This window comes from Cyrtonyx montezumae, unplaced genomic scaffold (genome assembly GCF_038088225.1).
Source record: "Cyrtonyx montezumae isolate F1298 unplaced genomic scaffold, pur_monq_1.0 scaffold_10, whole genome shotgun sequence".
NCBI classification, from domain to species: Eukaryota; Metazoa; Chordata; class Aves; order Galliformes; family Odontophoridae; genus Cyrtonyx; species Cyrtonyx montezumae.
The window spans coordinates 33,511,219-33,529,108 of record NW_027071826.1 but is presented as its reverse complement, the minus strand read 5'-3'; the positions used below and the strand labels follow the sequence as shown (position 1 = coordinate 33,529,108).

Genomic DNA, 17,890 nt, shown 5'->3' with positions numbered 1-17,890 from the left:
AATTCTGCTCATGTTGCCTATCCATCAAAGCTACTGCAACTTGCTGCGTATTTATGATTACGCAGAGCATCTTACAATAAAGCCTGACACATGACAGGCCTTGCACAGTAAACAAAACGTTAGAAATTTTAAGCAAATAAATAAATAAATAAATAAAACCTATCATTGAAATATTTGTATTTCTTGAGGGCTTAAGTATTCTAATTCTCAGATTTATTTGTTATGCTACTTGTGGAGCCTCATACTTTTTCTGTGTGATTTTTTTGAGGATCAAAGACCTAAACTGTTCAAGTGGGCATTTTCCTTTCCAATAACAAGCTAGAAGTACTGAAAAACTCCAAGTGCAAGCAAACTGTCTTGTTGTAACTTGTTACTATTTCAACAGGAGAAAGGAAGTGATATAAAAAGTGTATGTTTCATTCAAGGACAAAAGCCTTCTTATAGTAGCAATGGCACTAGCCATAAATATAAGCATAATTTCAATTGCTTTCCTTCTCCTATGTAACAAATAATGTCATTTTCTCGTAGTTTTCAGTGAGGAAAACTTTAAAAAACAAGGTTTACGCCTTCCTTCCCCTTCCAATATCAGATTTCAGTATACAGGAAAGAAAGTCAGAAACTGGCATCTCAAATTGTTCTACAGGAGGATGTTGAAGGGTGAAGAGGAAATTTGTTAGCTTCCATGAATGAAAGCCTAGTTAGCTAGGGTTTGAATCAAACATAATATTCACGGGACAATTTAGATTAGAGTCAGCTAAGATACATATTTCTAGTCAATACCTTGTTGCTGCTAGTTCCTGCAACTCACGGAGTTTTGAGTGAACTTGCTCCCTTGGTGCATCAACCTCAACATACTGGATAGAACCCATGGTGGGAAGATTTTGGACACTTTCATTTAGTTCTTTAATCAGTTCTTGGTAAACAGCAATCTCATGCTCCAGCTCCTGTCAAAGAAAAGAGGTGGAATGTGAGCTGATTGTCCAAGTCTTCCACTATTTCAACTTTTGGGCCATACTATACCGTAATCAACAGAGACATTAAAAAAGGAGAAAAAGTTTCTGGAAGCATTTGATATTTCCAGGACTTGATCAATTTCAGGCCATTTTCTCTCAATATTTTTTTGAAAATTACATACACGATATCAAAAGTTATTTCTGATACAGTTAGTCAGAGAAAAGTATTCCTGGAATAATACTTAATATGTATCTTTGATTCTAGGAAAATATAAAACTTCTTTGTGCATCCATTGAGACTGAAAAGCAGGTATCAGATCATAGTTTTGGCCTCAAAAAATAAGATGAGAACATTCCTCATTCTCCTATTTTTCCAAACTGATTTTTTTTCCAACCAGAGTAGCACACTGCATCCACCTCTTATATCAGTCTATTCGTATATGGACATACGTTAATTTGAGCTATCTTTTAGATGATGGGACACTTAAGTATCAAGGAAACAGTACATTTTTAAAAAGAAAGACAAATCAAAAGATTCTGTTAGCCCACAGAATTTAAGGAGAGATTCCTTGACCTCCTCTGCTACTAACTGTCAGATAGATTAAGTAGAAGAAGGAAATAATTGAGTGATTTAAGTGCAGGAGAGAAGAAATATTTTTCTACCTACAAATCTGAAACAATCTCCAAGTTGCTGGTTTGTGTAAACATCATTGAACTCAAGGCTCACTGTCATGGGAGCTACAGATTCACTGAGTTTTAAGCTTTCCTGAGTGATTAAAAGCACTCCCAATGATGAACAGAAAACCTCTGATTTTTTCACAGCTCATCTTTATAGCTTCAGAATCTTCCCTCTCAAACATGTATTAATGCTAAGAATATTTGTGGAAGGCAATCAAGACCATTCCAGTTACTGGGAGGCATGGTGTTGGTCACTAAAGTGTGCTTCTTGCAGCCTTGTATATTACACTCATTACTCTCAGGCTCAGAGCATGACATGAAAACAAAGAAGATTCTAGCTTTGTTTAAAGAAAAAAAAATCCTAATGGATCCATAAATTCAAATATTAAGGCAGTCATTCTTTCCTGAAGCAACATAGCAACTCAATTCCTTAACTTAATCACAGATGCAAACTTTGAATATCTTTTATTTAATTTTTTTGAGAATTACTAAAAAGCATCTGAAATACCTTATGTTTCTTGAGGAGTTTCATTGTTCCATCTTCATCCTTACCATAGTCCTTACTCATCACAAGGGGACGCTTTTCTGCTATCCAAGCCTCCAGGTCTGAAGTATTCATTAGAAACTATCAATTACAGAAAAAGCAAAATAATATCTGTGTCAACTTCCATAATATTCATGTTATTCTTTTATCCTAATAAATTTGAAGCAGAGAGTGCACAATAATTTCTACTCTAACATCATATTGAATAACAAAGACTATTTAATCCTATGGACTACTATTCCACATGACTATACTAAGTTTCAGGAATCTTAGAAGAAGCTGGGTGTTTATAAGAAATGAACCCAGGGGAGACTTCATTAGCTTTCTAAATGGTGTTTAATTTATAGAATTATTATATAAATTTGAACATATTATGAGGATTTTATACATACTGTTGCTCTTTCAAAACATATGAAGGAAGCCACAGATGTAAGAGATCAGTGAAAGATAACTTAGGTCATCCTCCAAGCATCAAAGCTCTGGTGATAGATTTCTGAGGATTTCAAACCACCTATAAGATCAGGCTTCATAAAGCCTACAGTATGGACAGCTGTTTACACATGTGGAGGAAATAAGATCCACATGACCAAATTCTCCAGGGAATATACTTCAGGTGGACCTGTGAGCATTGTCCAAATACTGTTATGTCTAAAAATCTACCTATGTCATCTGAGGAACTGCACTCTAAATGACCCACTGAAGACTCAGTAAAGTTTGGATTATCCAGAGGCATATTTGCCTGTAACTATTTTTTTTTTAAGCAGGCTAAAATTATGGTCTGTTATCTTGTTGAAGTAATAGGATCAAACTTTCTTTAATTTTCTTTAAGTGGAATGGCTTGATACTGGTCTCCCAGTAGAATTCTGTTGCCTGGAAAAGACTTAGACTGGAAGGCACAATAGTTCCCTTCTTTTCTAATTTACTTTCCATCGATTAAATCAAAGCCTGACACTGAATAAAGGTACTAAAGAAGGAGCTTCTGCTTGGAGAAACGAGTGTCCTACACATATCCATAAGTTATGGGAATGGAGTCTTAGCCAAACATGTAGCACACCAGCTCTATACTGGTGACTAGCAGCCCAGCCCTCCATACCCATGAGTCTGGTCCCATGAGACTGAGCTGAAGTGAATTCCAAGCCCATTAAAGGGAGAGATTTAAGCTGTCTTGTTATTCACTTCTGATCCTCTTGTTTGTTTCAAAAAGCTACTGTGGGAGTAATATTTACCTCTTGGAAGCCAACTGAGTGCTGCAGCTGCTTCATTCTTTCCTCACAGGCATTCTCCAGGCCCTGCCAGGCAGTTACAAGTTCCTGGCACTTCTCATTTATTTTCTGAGCTGATGGATGATGACTTACAATCATTGACCTTCCTTTATCCAGGACCCGCTGGACTTGCTGTTTGTGGGCATTCACTTCTGCCTGAAATTCCTGGGGATGAGAAAAAAAGGAAAATGAGGAAGAAAGTAAGGATATGTGAAGATAAAGAAGTGCAGTAAGTATAGAACTAAAATAGAATGAGAACATAAGGGTCAAAATATTTTACCCAAACCACTGTACAAAGCAAACACTTAATTTTTCTATTTAGTGTGAAGTACACTAGCTTCTCATCCACCTTTAATGGGAAGAGCTATAAACTTTCTCAGAATATGAACACTGTAAAACAAGTCAAATTTTGCAACTTCTACAGGAATCCTTTGTTAGCCCTGGAAATCACACGACTCTGCTGACTTGTCTCAGTGTGCTGGAGTCATATTTCAGTGAGTGTTGAACTAGAATTTGCTTGTAACAACCTCCCTGGAGCTAAAGGAGAATTATGCAGGTGCTGGTTTGCAGGCTGTGGTGATGTGCAACGTGCCAACAAGCTGTCATAAACTTGGTGATTGGAGATACCTTGTGCTTTTGCAACAAACTTTGAGCCACATCCAAGGACTTCCCACAGTTGGTGGAATTGGCAATAGGCAATCGCTCATTAATCCAGTTCAGCTCCATGTCATGGTAATGGTAGAATTCATAAAGATCCACTGCAGCTTCCAGCAGCTTACGCCTCTCATCAAGAGGTGCTTGCAAAGACTCAAACCTAGGGGTCATTCATTAAAATATATATGTTAAACAAAGCTTTATCCCAACCCTGCCAAGGGAATCAGTCTACAGTATCATAGTGATGGTTTTAGAACAATACTTCTCTCTGATTAAATTTCAAATATTAGTAGTATTGGCTATATGTACAAAAACTCCTCCTCTAGAAGGTTACTTTTCTTAAGTATGGAAGGGATTTGACCATGGCACAGGAAGTGGGAACAGAGCTTTATGAAGCTGAGATATTCGTGACAAGCTCATGACAATTATTGGTCATAATACAGCCTGGCATGGCTTATGCCTGCTGCAGTAGATTGTCCCAATGCCCAGTTAATAATAACTCTCTCACACTTCTAATGCAATCCTATGTTTAAATGGGAAAACAGTTAAAACACCATCCATGCCTCAGTTTCCAGCCATTTAATTAATGCTGCTTGGAAGAAAGAATTTCAGTCAACTTATTAGTTTAGACTAAAACCAATAAATGCATACAGAGGAGAAAAAAAATACTTTTTCACTTTTGAAGCCGAAGACTTGTCCTGTGACATTTTAAGGAAGTTAGTCACTACTGAATAATGATCACTACTGAATAACGATCACTGCACATTCTAGCAAGCAACTGGATGACCTATGGGTAACCAAAGGACCAGAGCTGGAGTGAAGCAGGCAAGGAGCATACTTTATTCCAGTAATAAAGGTTGAAGACTATGACCCAGCAGCTGTGCAGATGTAGACCAGAGTAGTACTATAGCAGAACTAACAGGATAAATCATTTCTGAATATGGGTCCAACTTAATCAACAGAAAGATATTTTCTAGAAGGTGGAACAAAAAATGTGATACAACATTAGGAGTGGAAATAAACAGAGAGTGACACCTCACCTTTTTAGGTATTTTTGAGTTTCATCCAGAATTCTCTGGGAGTCAAAGTGATTGGTGGCCATTTTCATTGCATGAGACACAATAGAGTTCATTTTCTCTGCCAGCTCGTGTGTCTCATTTTCCAGCTGCCTGTGCTGCTTGAGTAGGTCACGGCTGGAGCGCAAATCATGGCCTGTCTCTGCTTCCTGAAGGACCTTCTCAATTTTCTCTATCTTCCTTTTGGCATCCTGCAGGGAAAAGGTGACTGCTCACTTCTACTGACCTAGAAACATCATTTTCTTACATTCAGCTACTCCCATGGCAGCTTCTCAGATACAATGTTTAAATCCCTTTGTCATTTCTTGGTAACAGCATGGCCAGGTGTCTTTAAGAGGCATCTCCTGGAAATATTTTGCTTTTCTCTCCAATTTGGAGTATTTCTGAGTTACTTAAGTATAGGACTACAAAACCACCTTTTTCAACTATTTTCAAATACAAAGAAATCTCCTTTGGCTTCAAAGTTTAGCATTTAAATTCAATACAACATCAATTTAAACCCTAACTGATACCTGGAAATGGCTTCAGAGCATAGTTTTCCTTTCACAAAATTTGCCTGAATTTCTTTCTTAATATAATGCTATCCCTCAGACCTCTATACTGACTCCAAGCTGGCATGTTTTTTGCACAGTCTTGAGCCCTGCAGAGAGTTCTGATTGCCTGCACAGTCTGGGATAGCCAGATGTAGTGCTGAGCCTGAGTTTTGTAGCTTTGTATCTTGGCGCTGGCCCTGCTATCCTTGTAGCCTTATACCTTTAGAGAGAGCTTGGTTAGCCTTATACTAGGTTTTCTCTCCTGAGATTGTAGACAGTGATCTGTCTTGTGTCCAAACAACTTAAAACATGCCTTTATGGGCAAAGTATTCTGCTTTATTTATTTATTTATTTTTTTTTTTAAGGAACATTTATTATCAACAGAGTAACCAGATTTCTGTGCTAGCCCTCCCCTCTGCACCCCGCCACTTCCTGACCTGCAGCAGTTCCATGAGTTGTTCTTGCTGCCCAGCTTGTCTTAGCTTGTCACCTCGTTCTATCATCTTCCCATACAGTTCCTTCCACTTCTTCTCTAGCTCTGACATCTTCTTTTGGATAGAAGCTGCAGCATAATGGTCATCTTGAATCAGCTGATTTCCTTTCTGGAGAAACAGAGCACATCACATTTTTATTTTTTATTTTTAATATCAGATCAATGTTGTGAAGATTGGGACCAGGTGAAAGACTCAGCTTTAAAAAATGTCTTCACCTTTATCAGCATTGCAAAGTGCTTCTCATTAGCCAACATTTCCTTCTCAGCAGCCTCATGCCACTTCAGTTTGCGTAAAACATTTGTTGGATCACGATAGGATTCATCAGATGCAATCTTGTATTTCTCTTCCATCCAGATCAAAAGCTCAGCAGCATCACGGTTGAACTCCTTACAGAAACAGATAGGATTAAATAGATTTAATTTCTGGCTTTGCATGAATTTTCAGTGCATCCTTGCCACTAGGATAAAGTTCTGATTTTTTTTCATGTGAAAGTTGTTCTGTGTAAACAATGATTTTAATTAAGAATTTATGATATTGAATCATTGTTAAGTTCTTAAATTCTCAGAGTAGTATCTTTTAGTCCCTCTTTTTTCACAGTTACTAATCTGTTGAAAGCTGTTGTCAGCAAAGGTTTGCATTTTTGACAGACTATTTTAACCACATGTAGTCCCACCCGCCAGTACAACTTTGTGTCTCAGCAGTGGAAGCTAAGTACTTGCCAAAAGTACAACTAATATTAATTATTGTATAAAGTCAGCATAAGGTGGTGTGTTCCAATTATGTACTGTATGCTTTTAGTAGATGTTTCCATGCAGGCTGCCTTATAAGCAGAACAATTACAGAATGGCCCAGTTTGGAAGAGACCTCAAGGATCATGAATCTCCAATCCCCTTGCCAGAGGCAGGGCCACCAACCTCACCATTTAATACTAAACCAGGCTTCCCAGGGCCCCATCAATAATTATACTTAATATCTATACATTTATTCATAAACATTCTGAGTGAAAAAATGTAGCAAATGGAATCTAAGGAATGTAGAGTGAAAGATATTTCCCCAAGAGAAGGTGAATGAGCTTCATTCCATCTGCAAGGCTAACCTAATTTCTGAAGAGTCCATTCAAATACTAGTGTTGTCCCTTCCAGGTTTAGGAAGTGCACTTTCAGTGAAACTTTTGAAAGAACAGCTGAGCTAGTTGTTTCATTATGTTGGCAGCCCATCACAAGTTAAGCTAAATGCATTGTAGCTTTTAAAACACTTAAAAACACTCTCCCTAATTACATTCATATAGAGTGAAAGGTGAATTTGTGCCAAATGATGAACACTTGGAAAAGTAGTAAGGAACAGAATAAACTTATCCCATAGACAAAGCTTCCTGTTGATATTTTTCATTTGATGTCTCAATTTTTGGCTTTTAATTTTGCTGTAGTTATAGTTTCCTAAGATCTAACCCCTACACATCACCTCATCCTTGGAAAGTGACATTTTCATTCTCATAACCAAAGGGAAAGTGAAAAGTGAGCTGCAGTAAAAATGCTCAGTGGTTTGAGATTTGTCCTATACTAGGATGAACAGTAAGCTTACTTCATATATGCTTAACTAAATCTGCTTGTCATTTTACCTGCAGCTGCAGGGAATCCAACAACGTCTGTTTTCTCCTGGAATTGCTTTTTATCAGCCGTTCCCATCTTTGCCGGAGTGTATCCATTCTCTCTTTAATACTACCAAATAAAAAGAGCAAGTTCAATGTTGTAATGGTCATATGGGTCCATGATTCTTCTGTATTCATTAATATCCTATGTTTTCTATCTTGTTCATACATTTGTTGATGGAAGAGATATATAGCCCTGTCCTTGTGTAGCTCATCTGAAAACGAGCTACTGCTTTTCAGCAACCCTAGACTTTCCTTCTGTATAGCTGTGTTCCATTATTGAACTGCAGTCATGTAAGCTTGATTAAAACACTTTGGCCTTTTATTCTACCCAAATATTCCACTGTAACTAGTAATTTTTATCTGTGATACAAGTACTGTGAGGATCTGGAATAACCTTGTAATAATAGTAGAGCTGGCAAGAAACCTTGGTTTTAACAGCAGTTTTATGAATTTGTGGAGGAAATTTTTAAAATGTTATCATTTGTAATGACAAAGCATGGACTGTTTGAAACAAGATGTCCATTCTGACCCTATATTTCTAACTTTTATTTTTGCAGAGGTCCCCTTTCTATACTCTAGTGCATTTATAGATGACACTTCAGATTCCAATGCAATATGAAGAAGCTGTTCCTGATATGTCAGTATTTCCTTACAAAGTCATTCATAAATTTTTTAACAGCAAACACATTAGTTCTAATACATAATACTGGTAAGTGAGGGAAGATTTTAATTATGCAGGCATTTAATGTACTTACGTTGAAGCGATCTTAATACTATTACCTTATAATAAAATAATTGTTCTCAAGTTCTGTAAAATGCCACTTTTAACATAACTCATTAGACTCTCTTGTCCTGAGAACAAAAGATGATTGTATCTTTTTTAAATATACCCTTTTCCCTGCCCTAACTCAGCAGATCACAGCCTGGAATCATATCATGGTTGGCACTGGAATACCATCAAGTTCCAACTCCCTCTTAGGGACACCTCCCACTAGACCAGGTTGCTCAAAGCCCCATCCAGTCTGGCCTTGAACACCTCTGGGGATGAGGCATCCACAACTTTCCTAGGCAACCATCTTCACTGTAAAGGATTTCTTCCTGATATTATAATCTATGTCTACCCTCTTTTCTACTTTGACTCCATTGTCTCTTGTCCTTAGAGATCAATTGAATCCTGCCTCAGGTAAAAGATTTTAATGTTGATCTGATCATTTATTAATGCTAAATGCTTTCAGTGGAATTATTGTTTTTACTACCTCTCTCTTGGAACAAAAAGGAAGAGGGAATCTGGATTTACATGTGAGATGCAAAGTGCCCACTTTCTATTAGGTCTGCCGCGTTTTCATTAAATGCTTCAATTCGTCTCTTTAGCACCAAAAGCAGTTGCTCAAATTCCTGATGTTGCTTCTGCAGGCTTCGAACAGCATCTACATGATCCTGCATTTAAGAAAGAAAATTTGATCATGTTGTTCATTGGCTGTATGTTTTTCTTGTAGCAATGAAAAGAATGTTGGTCCTTACGTTTTCCCTTCTCGTTTAGAGGTAGACACACTGTACATTTAGCACGTCTATGTGTTTTTATATATATATATTTAATTGAGTATAATGCACTGTGTGTATGAATCACTTATAAACAAGTAATAGGTGTGCTTAGGCTTGTGTTATATCTGTTTAACCTGTCATATGTTTGTTACTACATTATGATTCCATTTTCACTTTTTAAGAGAATCTGTATTCTGCATGTGGCCTAGCATATCCATAATTAAGCACATCTTTATTTAACTTAGTTGGTCCCAAAATAGCAATCTCTTTCAGCTGAAAATATAAAAGGTATCTTCATCTTTACCTGATCCTGTGAATATTATCCACAGGTTTTTCTTAAACTCAGGTTTCTATTTCAGTGAAAAGATATTAATAATTTGTTTAAGCTCAAAACCCTATTTTTTATTTTTATTTTTGCATTAGGCATCCAGTTTGTGACTCAATTGTATTTAAATAACCTGTCATGCAAACACAATCACAACAACTCTAGTTGCTTTTTAAAATGTTTTTGAGACAAGCTTCAATTTCATTATGATGAGTAAGGACATAAGAACACAAATAAGAACCTGACAGTCTAGTTTTAAAGTATGAAAATGCCATGACCATAAGAATGAGGAAGCTGATCTAATTAAGAGAAATGTGTGACTCCCTGGATGGGAAGTAGGAAGAAAGATCAACTGCTGTACATACCCCAAGGTCATCACCCCGGAGAAAGGCCTCATGGCTAGAAAGGGCAGCATTGATACGGTCTCCCTCCCTGTTGAATTTCTGCAGTTCCAAGCCATCCTGCAGCTTTTTCTGTCGCAGTTCCCACATATTTTCCAGCTCTTTGTTCTCCTGGGCAAGCCTCTCCACAGACAGTTGAACATCTCTGGTCCTACTGTTCCTGGGTTGTTTTTGGATTACTTTATGCCCAAGCTCTTCCAGCTGCAGAAATCTTTCCAGGAAATGAAAAGTGAGACCTTAGTGCATGTGAATATATTAGTTCTCTTATACAGCTCACAGCAGTGCCTAAATTCTAAGTTGCCCTTCCTCTTCTTGCTCTTTCCTGCTAGACACTGTTGTACACTACACACTGCATGTAGCTGTTTGCTCAGGTATGTAGGCTGGAGATAGTAGGTAAGATTTCTGTATAAGTTGTCATATAAGTAGGCTTTCCCATTAAATGAGCAAGAAAGGCCAACGCTATGTCCACAACTTAATAATGCTGCAGAAGAGGAGAACTGAAAATGATGGCATCTGTAAGCATAAAGCATAGGAAGAACTAAGGGAAGTGAAAGTGCAGGTGGCATTATTCAAGTGTCAAGAAAGCTTGTGAAACTCTACTCCAGCAGACATCTCCTCCTTGGCATTAGTATAAGAATACAACAACTAACAGGATTTTGTGTTCAGCAATTTTCTTTTGACTCTAAATTTCATAAGCATTTAAATAAACAGCTTAACTTCCATGCATAATTTATATACACAAGAGACATGTTTCATCTTTGTGGTGCTGTTGAAATATCACGCCATTTTGCTCAGCCCAGCCTACCTTTCTTTCTGAGACTTTATTTCTTTCAGAAGGTCCTGATGTTCCCTCAGAAGTTGCTCTGCAGAAGCCACATCCACACCCATTTCTTCACTTCTCAGCTTCTCCCTGATGCCTTCTGCCCACAGCAGGAGCCTACGGCTGTCTTGCAGGAAGGACTGCTGATTTTGGGCCTGCTGCAGAAGGTCATGCTTCCTCTGTGTTTCCAACTTGAGGTTTACCAGTAGTCTTTCCATGTTCTCCACTTGCTCTGTGATGGCCTTGCTCTCTGCAGGGTTGGTGTCCTTAATGCTACAGCAAGAAATAAAATACAAAAAAATTTGAAAGAACAGCTTCAGGTATTTGAAGCCTGAACCAATGCCATTTAAAAGTAATGAATTTGGATATTTACATTTCTGCTAAAAACAAAGTCAGCTAAGGCACCAAATACTCCTCACTAGCAAAAAAACATAGTTGTGAAAATGTGCCACAGAAAATGCACTTTAAAGACTTCGGTAATGTTCTTGTGGTCCAGTTGTATCTATACATTGCAAATGTATAGAAGGCTCAAACAAATAAAAAGCTTCACAATTACAAATTAAAACTGCATTGCACAATTCTCAGCTATTCTTCCTTCATCTTTATTTCCCCTGATGATCCTCTTTCAGTTCCTAGATTATACCTAGTTCAAAATGTGCAAGTAACTCCCATTAGTACAGGTAACTCAATAATGTCACAGTCATTCTGTATTTACAGATTCCTCCCACAGCAGCAAAGCCTGGAAACAACCACTTTGACCAGTAGTCCAGTCATATTCAAGAGAGAGACAGACAATCCAATGGGCAGGCTGGTTCCTCAGGCTGCTAAAAAGAAACTTCAAGGGAAATTTCACAAGCTACTCAGTCTTTAAATAGCCATCATCTACAACGTGATCTTAGAGAATTAGCAAAGATTATGGAAAAGAGCTGTTTTCTTACGATTTTGCAACACTCCTCAAGTATTCGATTTTCCTCTCCATCACTAGGATCTCTCTCTCAACTGCCAACAGTTTGCGTTTGTCAGATTCCAGCCCAGCTGGTGAGTTCCCTGGTTCCAGTTCTCTGAGCTGGCCCATCTTGTCTTGCAGTAGTACTCCTATGCTCTGACAGTCCTGAAGAAATGTCCTCACATCAGCCACTCCAATAAGCTCCAAGCCCTTCTCCTCCTTCAGAGATTCCATATATTCCCACCTTAGAGGGAAAGAGAACTCAATTACTTGCATGTAGCCTCAGCCACTACCCCAGAACTTGCCTTCACCTAAAAAATAGATTCAATTTATAGCCTTTGTTATAAAACTCTTTAGCCAGGGTGAGATTTCTTTCTGGGTTAGATTTAGAAAGCAAGGAGGGAAGCATATGATAGACATTCTTTTTCAAGTAAAATTCTGTGTAATAGATTTAATCGGAACTTCAGGGGGTTGAGGAGAACGCCAGTACTTCAGCCTCAAAGTTCATCTCAGTGGCTTGGCCTAAAGTGCAGTCCTGCTGCATCACATCCCTGCATCAGTCCAGTCACGGTCCCTGCTGACTCAGTCCCTGACTCCTGCTGGTCCCAGGGAGCAGTCCCTGCCATCTTGTACCATTCCATATCTGGTGGTGACTGCTGAAACTCAAAAGATCAAATTTCAAGTACATTTAAAATCTTCCTCTCATCCAAAATTCAAGATTTAACTCATCAGGCTTAAATTCTCTCAGTGTGGTTTACACCAGTTATGCAAATATCAGGTCTCCCAGTGGCCATCACAAAAAATACTCTCTATGTTACCAGTAGCATCTTTACCTGGCACTGATTTCTTCCAGCCAAACATGTATCTCAGTGTATTTGCCAGGACTGTTCTTTCCAAATTTAGTAGCTAAGCTTTCAATTTCTCCCAGTTGGCCTTTTCCTGCAGCCAGTTCTGTTAAAAAGCTCTAAAATAGAAAAGATACAAGAGTGCAGAACTTGACATTTCTCCAGTTCTATGAATGCTATTCTCAATAATTTTCATATGCATTCATTTTCCACTTTCTCAGGTGACTTCTACACCTTGTTGTTCATTTTCTTGCCTTCTGACACAATGCGGACTTGCACTTACAGTTCCCCTATAGTTATGACCTTTCCTGGTATACACACCATGTTTGTGCACATGCCCCATTTCATAGGGATGCAATTGTGCTATAGGATTATTTTCTTCATGTGGCATTTTTCCTCAAGTGCTATAACATAAACCACAAAAAGAATCCTTTTATACCTCAATATTTGTACCACAATATCACATCCACAGAAATTAAAGACACCAGCTTCAGTAAGGTTGGCATAATTTATACCAAAGAAGTATCTGATCTATGCACAACACCAAATTTGCAATGCATGAAAATCTCTCAATACCTATTTTCTTGACTTTTTCCATTCTCCTAAGGTCAGTCTGATTTAAAAGATGTCATCAGTAAGCTGGGAAAGAGGATACCTGATATTTTTGTTGCATGACTTCCACGTTGTCTGCTTGAGGCTGAAGAGTCCGAAAAATGTTCTCCTTTTCCCTCATCCATGATTGAAACGCTTCACAGGAGCTACAGAAGCGGTAATACCCAATCATCTCCTCCAAAGCCTTTTTTCTGTCCTGTAAAATAGATGAAGAATTGTGTTGCTGTAATAACTACTGTGCCTTTTGAAGTAGAAATATACTTTCATTTAAATTAACTAAAATGCACAAATGGTAGCTTGGAAGTTTTGTCAGGTACTGCTGACGTAGCAGAACATGTAACCTTGAGCTCAAAATATTTCTCCCCAGAGCAACAGTGATTTAAAAGCATAGAGAAAACACAAAACATTAATGGAGGTACTATACCTCAGCCATGCTCTGTAGGTTTTCATAAAGTGAGTCTATTTCATCTTGGGTCTTCCAAATGTTCTCTGGAACAAAATGAACATCTACACTGGAGGTTCCAGGAAGTGTAGATTCAGATGTAGCCCAGGTTCGACTGAACGGTAACTTAGTTGTCTTTTGATTTAAGTCGCTTGGGGCTTCTGTTTTCACCATCTGTTGTGCAAAATTTAATAGAATCAGGGGATTAATATTTATAATTCGAATAAAAATTTCACATAGACAGAAAATATGGACTTACTAGTTCAAATCGCTGCCTTCTGACACTCCAAATGAAATGTTCCCAGGATTTGTTTGAACCTACCTATTTATTTCTTTTTATAACTTTGAAAGAGTTAACAAACTAACTGAAAAACATTTCACTGTCATTTAATTAAGTAGTTTTACTTAGCTCAGTTTAAAATACTTTGATTCACTAAAAGTTATCGTTTTGTGCCCACATCAACATCTAGTAACCTTTAGTTTACAGATTCAGTGGTTTTCTGCAGGTTTTTTTTAATACCATTCTTGAAGCAGGTTGAAATGAATATTGTTATGAGAATGAGTAGAGACAAAAGATTCGTGAAGATCAGCAGAAGAAAATAGTACACAAGTACATTTCTAGCATTCCACATAACACTGAGATGGGTTAAAAGTGGACAATGCACTGTGCCATCTAAAAATTTGCTTCCATCCTAATTCAGTATTTCTCCTGAATAATCATAATTGAAAAAAAAAAAAAGTCTTGTTTAGGTAATTTGGAATATTGTTTTGGATAAGATCAAAATGCATCATTCAAAAATATTTTATTTTCATATAATTTCCATAGTATAATGCTACAAAACAATGACAGAAAATATAATTTTAAAAGATAATCTACTCCTTTATGAAGTGCATCAATTCAAACAACAAAAGATTTTACTCACATAGTTTACAAATTAAAATTCTATTGGAATTGGTGCCCTACTGAAAAGTTTAGATAGCATTAGAACACTGTTTTCCCATTGGAAAATATTCTGTGTGAATTTTCTAGCCAGCTTCAATAGTTACAAAACAAAGGAACAAAGACTGACACAGTCCCTAACCTACTTACTGCAGCTGGAGCTTGCTCTGCTGCAATAGCAGCCTGCTCTTTCAGGCGCCTCATCTCTGTGGAGTAGGCTGCAATCTCCTTCTCCAAGCGCAAATGACGATGCAACAGTGCTTCAGCACTTGATTCATCTTTTCCATAGTCCTTGCTGGCCAGAAGGGGCTGCCTTTCTTGCAACCATGAATTTACTTCATCGATGTCAGCAAAATACTGAAGGAAACAGGAGAACAAAGTACTAGATCTCATCCACACAACTCCTTTCTTTCTTTTTTTAATAATAAACAAAGTAGAAATGGTCTGCAGATATAAAGTTGCATCCAGGTGTTGTGACAGCTATAAATAAGGTCACTATAGAGCTCCAAATCATTGATGTATTTCATAATCATATCATGAACAAATAATTCATAGATACACAGTGAATAATTAGAATCAAGTATTGCCTGGCTATCACTCTTCAAAGAACATCTAAATAAAGGTATAAACTGCTTAATAGCTGTTGGTCTAAAGAATAGCTAGCAGGGAACAACAAACTCAGAGCCTACACCAAAATATTTTTTTCCTCCTGTAAATTGCCTTGTTATAGTAGAGAAAGAAAGACAGAAAGACAGAAAGAAAGACAGAAAGACAGACAGACAGAAAGACAGACAGAAAGAAAGAAAAACAAAAAGCCCACAGAATTTTGAGATAAAAAATAAAGGCACAACAGAAAAAAGATAAGAAAACTAAAATAAGTTAAGAGGAAAGAAAGAAGTAAATCACCATAATGATGGTGAACTTACTAGACAGAGAAGGGAATTTAGACTTCACCAAGAAGAAAGCTGTTAAGTTTTGTTCAAGGAGCTCATGGGATAAATAGGCTGAGTACAGATGCAAGAAAGGGACAGTAGTAAGAGTACCTGAGACACTGTAATGTGATTTTTGAGTGTTGATTTTATGAGAGCTCTCTATCTGCAGATGCATTAATGTTTGTTAATGTAAAAGAACTGTGGAGCTCAGATGGAACAGTCAGATATTTCCCAGTCTTTAAAAAAGTTCATATTTGATCTGAGTATTTTGGTGTGTTTATTTGTTTTCTTGTTGGGATTCTCTGTGTGTGAGAGTGATGGTAATTTTTTTGTTGCTGTTAGAAAAATGTCACACAGCTACCCAGATCCCACCTGCAAAATATACTGTGCATCAACAAGGTCACGTGAAGTATTTCCATAAGAGTTTTTAACAGAGAGCAACCCCCAGCCACAGTTCTCTGGTAGGCACAAACCACTAAAATCTGACTGGCAGGCTTGCAGAAGGGATAAGACTGTATCACAGAGATCTTTTTTTGAAGACTGGCACCTGAAGACTTCCTTTTGCTGTTGCCTTGTATGCAGGGACATGGGACAGCAGTGAACCACATCAGTCCCCCATTCCACACATCACAGCAAGACCTGCTTACCTGTTTGATGAGAGCTGCTGCCTGCAGGCGGCTTTTGCGATTAGCCACCTCATCTTGGAGCTGCTGCCACAATGTTTGGAGTTTGTCTCTCTGTTTCTGGATATCCTCCTCATGTGTAGGGTTTTTCTGGCTCAGCTCCCAGCCCCTCCTCATCACATCTGCACAAATGGCCCTGTGTGAGTTGCATTCTGCTTCGAGAGCCTAGCAGAAGGATGGGAGAAACATGAACACAACTCACTCACTCACCACCAGCTGAGAGGAAAAACAGAGTTTTCTACTCTCAGCTACTACAGTGCATGTATTTGTAAGAGCCCCATGTCTTATCAGTGCCTATGAATTTTCCCAAAGCCCTGGGATGATTGACCTCTGCTCCCCACACACAAGAAATTGTCCTTTTTTTAAAAAAAATGTTTATCCTTTTTGCAAAGGCAAATTTGCTATGCCATTTTCTCTGCGGGAGATACTTATTTGTGGTTCACTAATCCAGTACTCTTATGCTTTCTAGAAGCAGCAAATACAAAACCAGAAACACAGACATTTTAAATCTGCCCAGGAGTCTTCTGTTTCAGTTTTGTTACTCCTGTTCACAGATATCCACACTTGCTTATAACGTTTGGCTACCTCTTCTGGAAAAGAAACTTGTGATGTTAGTTCACAGTAAGCTCTCAGGTGTGGTAATTCCTACAGAAACTCACACAGTGCTATCTCTGGGGCTCTCAGATGGATTGCTGTTATCAGCAATATTTTTTCCCACCAGCTCTTCTCTTTCCCCACCATCAGGAGAGGTGATTGGGAAAAAAAAAAACAAAACAAAACAAAAACCCACCCCTAACAATTTATTCTTCCTTCCCCTCCACCAATGTGAGGGAAAGTAATCCAATATCTTAATGTTGCCCAGGAGAGGCCCCAGTATGAGATAGAGTCCTTCTCAACACTTTTTTTGTCTTCTCATGGGAAAAATACCCTCCTGCACATTTTCTAAAAAAATGTTTCAGATACCAGTGATGATACTTCAGCAAATGACTGGTTTGACAGTTTTCTTATAACTGCTGTACTGTCTGAAGGGCACGATGTTCTAAAATTGTGCTATAACACAGAGAATAGACACTACCAGCCAAGTAATATACCTTGTGCTTCTGAATGGAAGCTGTAATCTGGCTGATATCTTTCCCTAATGTTGTTGTTCTTGCTATCTTCCATTTCTCGGAGATCCATGATTCTTCCTCTTTACAGTCACGGAAGAATTCAAAGAGCTTCAAAGCCTCTTCTAGCTGGGATTTTCTGAAACAAAGAAAATAGTATATCCAAGTCAGAATTAGGATACTAAAGAGACAGTGCTACAGAAAAGCATGATCAAAGAGCTTCAGTGCTTTGAGAATCCAAAAATTTGAACGTATCTAATATTTCTTTGTCATCATTTAGTTTATTCATGCAAGAAAACAATGGAAAGAACATTAAATATCCTTTGTCCTCTAGGAGTCAAGGAGATGACCACATGCTATTTGGACTACACATACAGCATATCATAAGAAATGCTAAGAATGAAAGTATTCTTTAGCTATGAAAGCGAGTGATCTCTTTCAGACAGCTGTA

The 17,890-nt window shown here is 37.9% G+C and overlaps 1 protein-coding gene across 2 annotated transcripts in view; it reads right to left on the bottom strand.

The window, feature by feature from the left end:
• The window catches only part of SPTBN5 (spectrin beta, non-erythrocytic 5), a 93,225-nt gene that overhangs the window by 60,796 nt on the left and 14,539 nt on the right, over window positions 1-17,890 (bottom strand). For both annotated transcript variants that reach the window (XM_065754790.1, XM_065754791.1), the window contains exons 11-28: window positions 17,425-17,578; window positions 16,298-16,498; window positions 14,869-15,075; window positions 13,761-13,952; window positions 13,380-13,532; window positions 12,713-12,843; window positions 11,872-12,123; window positions 10,919-11,206; window positions 10,078-10,324; window positions 9,143-9,282; window positions 7,813-7,912; window positions 6,410-6,580; window positions 6,138-6,302; window positions 5,132-5,358; window positions 4,065-4,251; window positions 3,402-3,602; window positions 2,140-2,256; window positions 781-944 (exon numbers count right to left, since the gene is read on the bottom strand). In XM_065754790.1, the coding sequence (XP_065610862.1) occupies window positions 781-944; window positions 2,140-2,256; window positions 3,402-3,602; window positions 4,065-4,251; window positions 5,132-5,358; window positions 6,138-6,302; window positions 6,410-6,580; window positions 7,813-7,912; window positions 9,143-9,282; window positions 10,078-10,324; window positions 10,919-11,206; window positions 11,872-12,123; window positions 12,713-12,843; window positions 13,380-13,532; window positions 13,761-13,952; window positions 14,869-15,075; window positions 16,298-16,498; window positions 17,425-17,578 (3,297 nt within the window). The remainder of the gene's footprint in view (window positions 1-780; window positions 945-2,139; window positions 2,257-3,401; window positions 3,603-4,064; window positions 4,252-5,131; window positions 5,359-6,137; window positions 6,303-6,409; window positions 6,581-7,812; window positions 7,913-9,142; window positions 9,283-10,077; window positions 10,325-10,918; window positions 11,207-11,871; window positions 12,124-12,712; window positions 12,844-13,379; window positions 13,533-13,760; window positions 13,953-14,868; window positions 15,076-16,297; window positions 16,499-17,424; window positions 17,579-17,890) is intronic.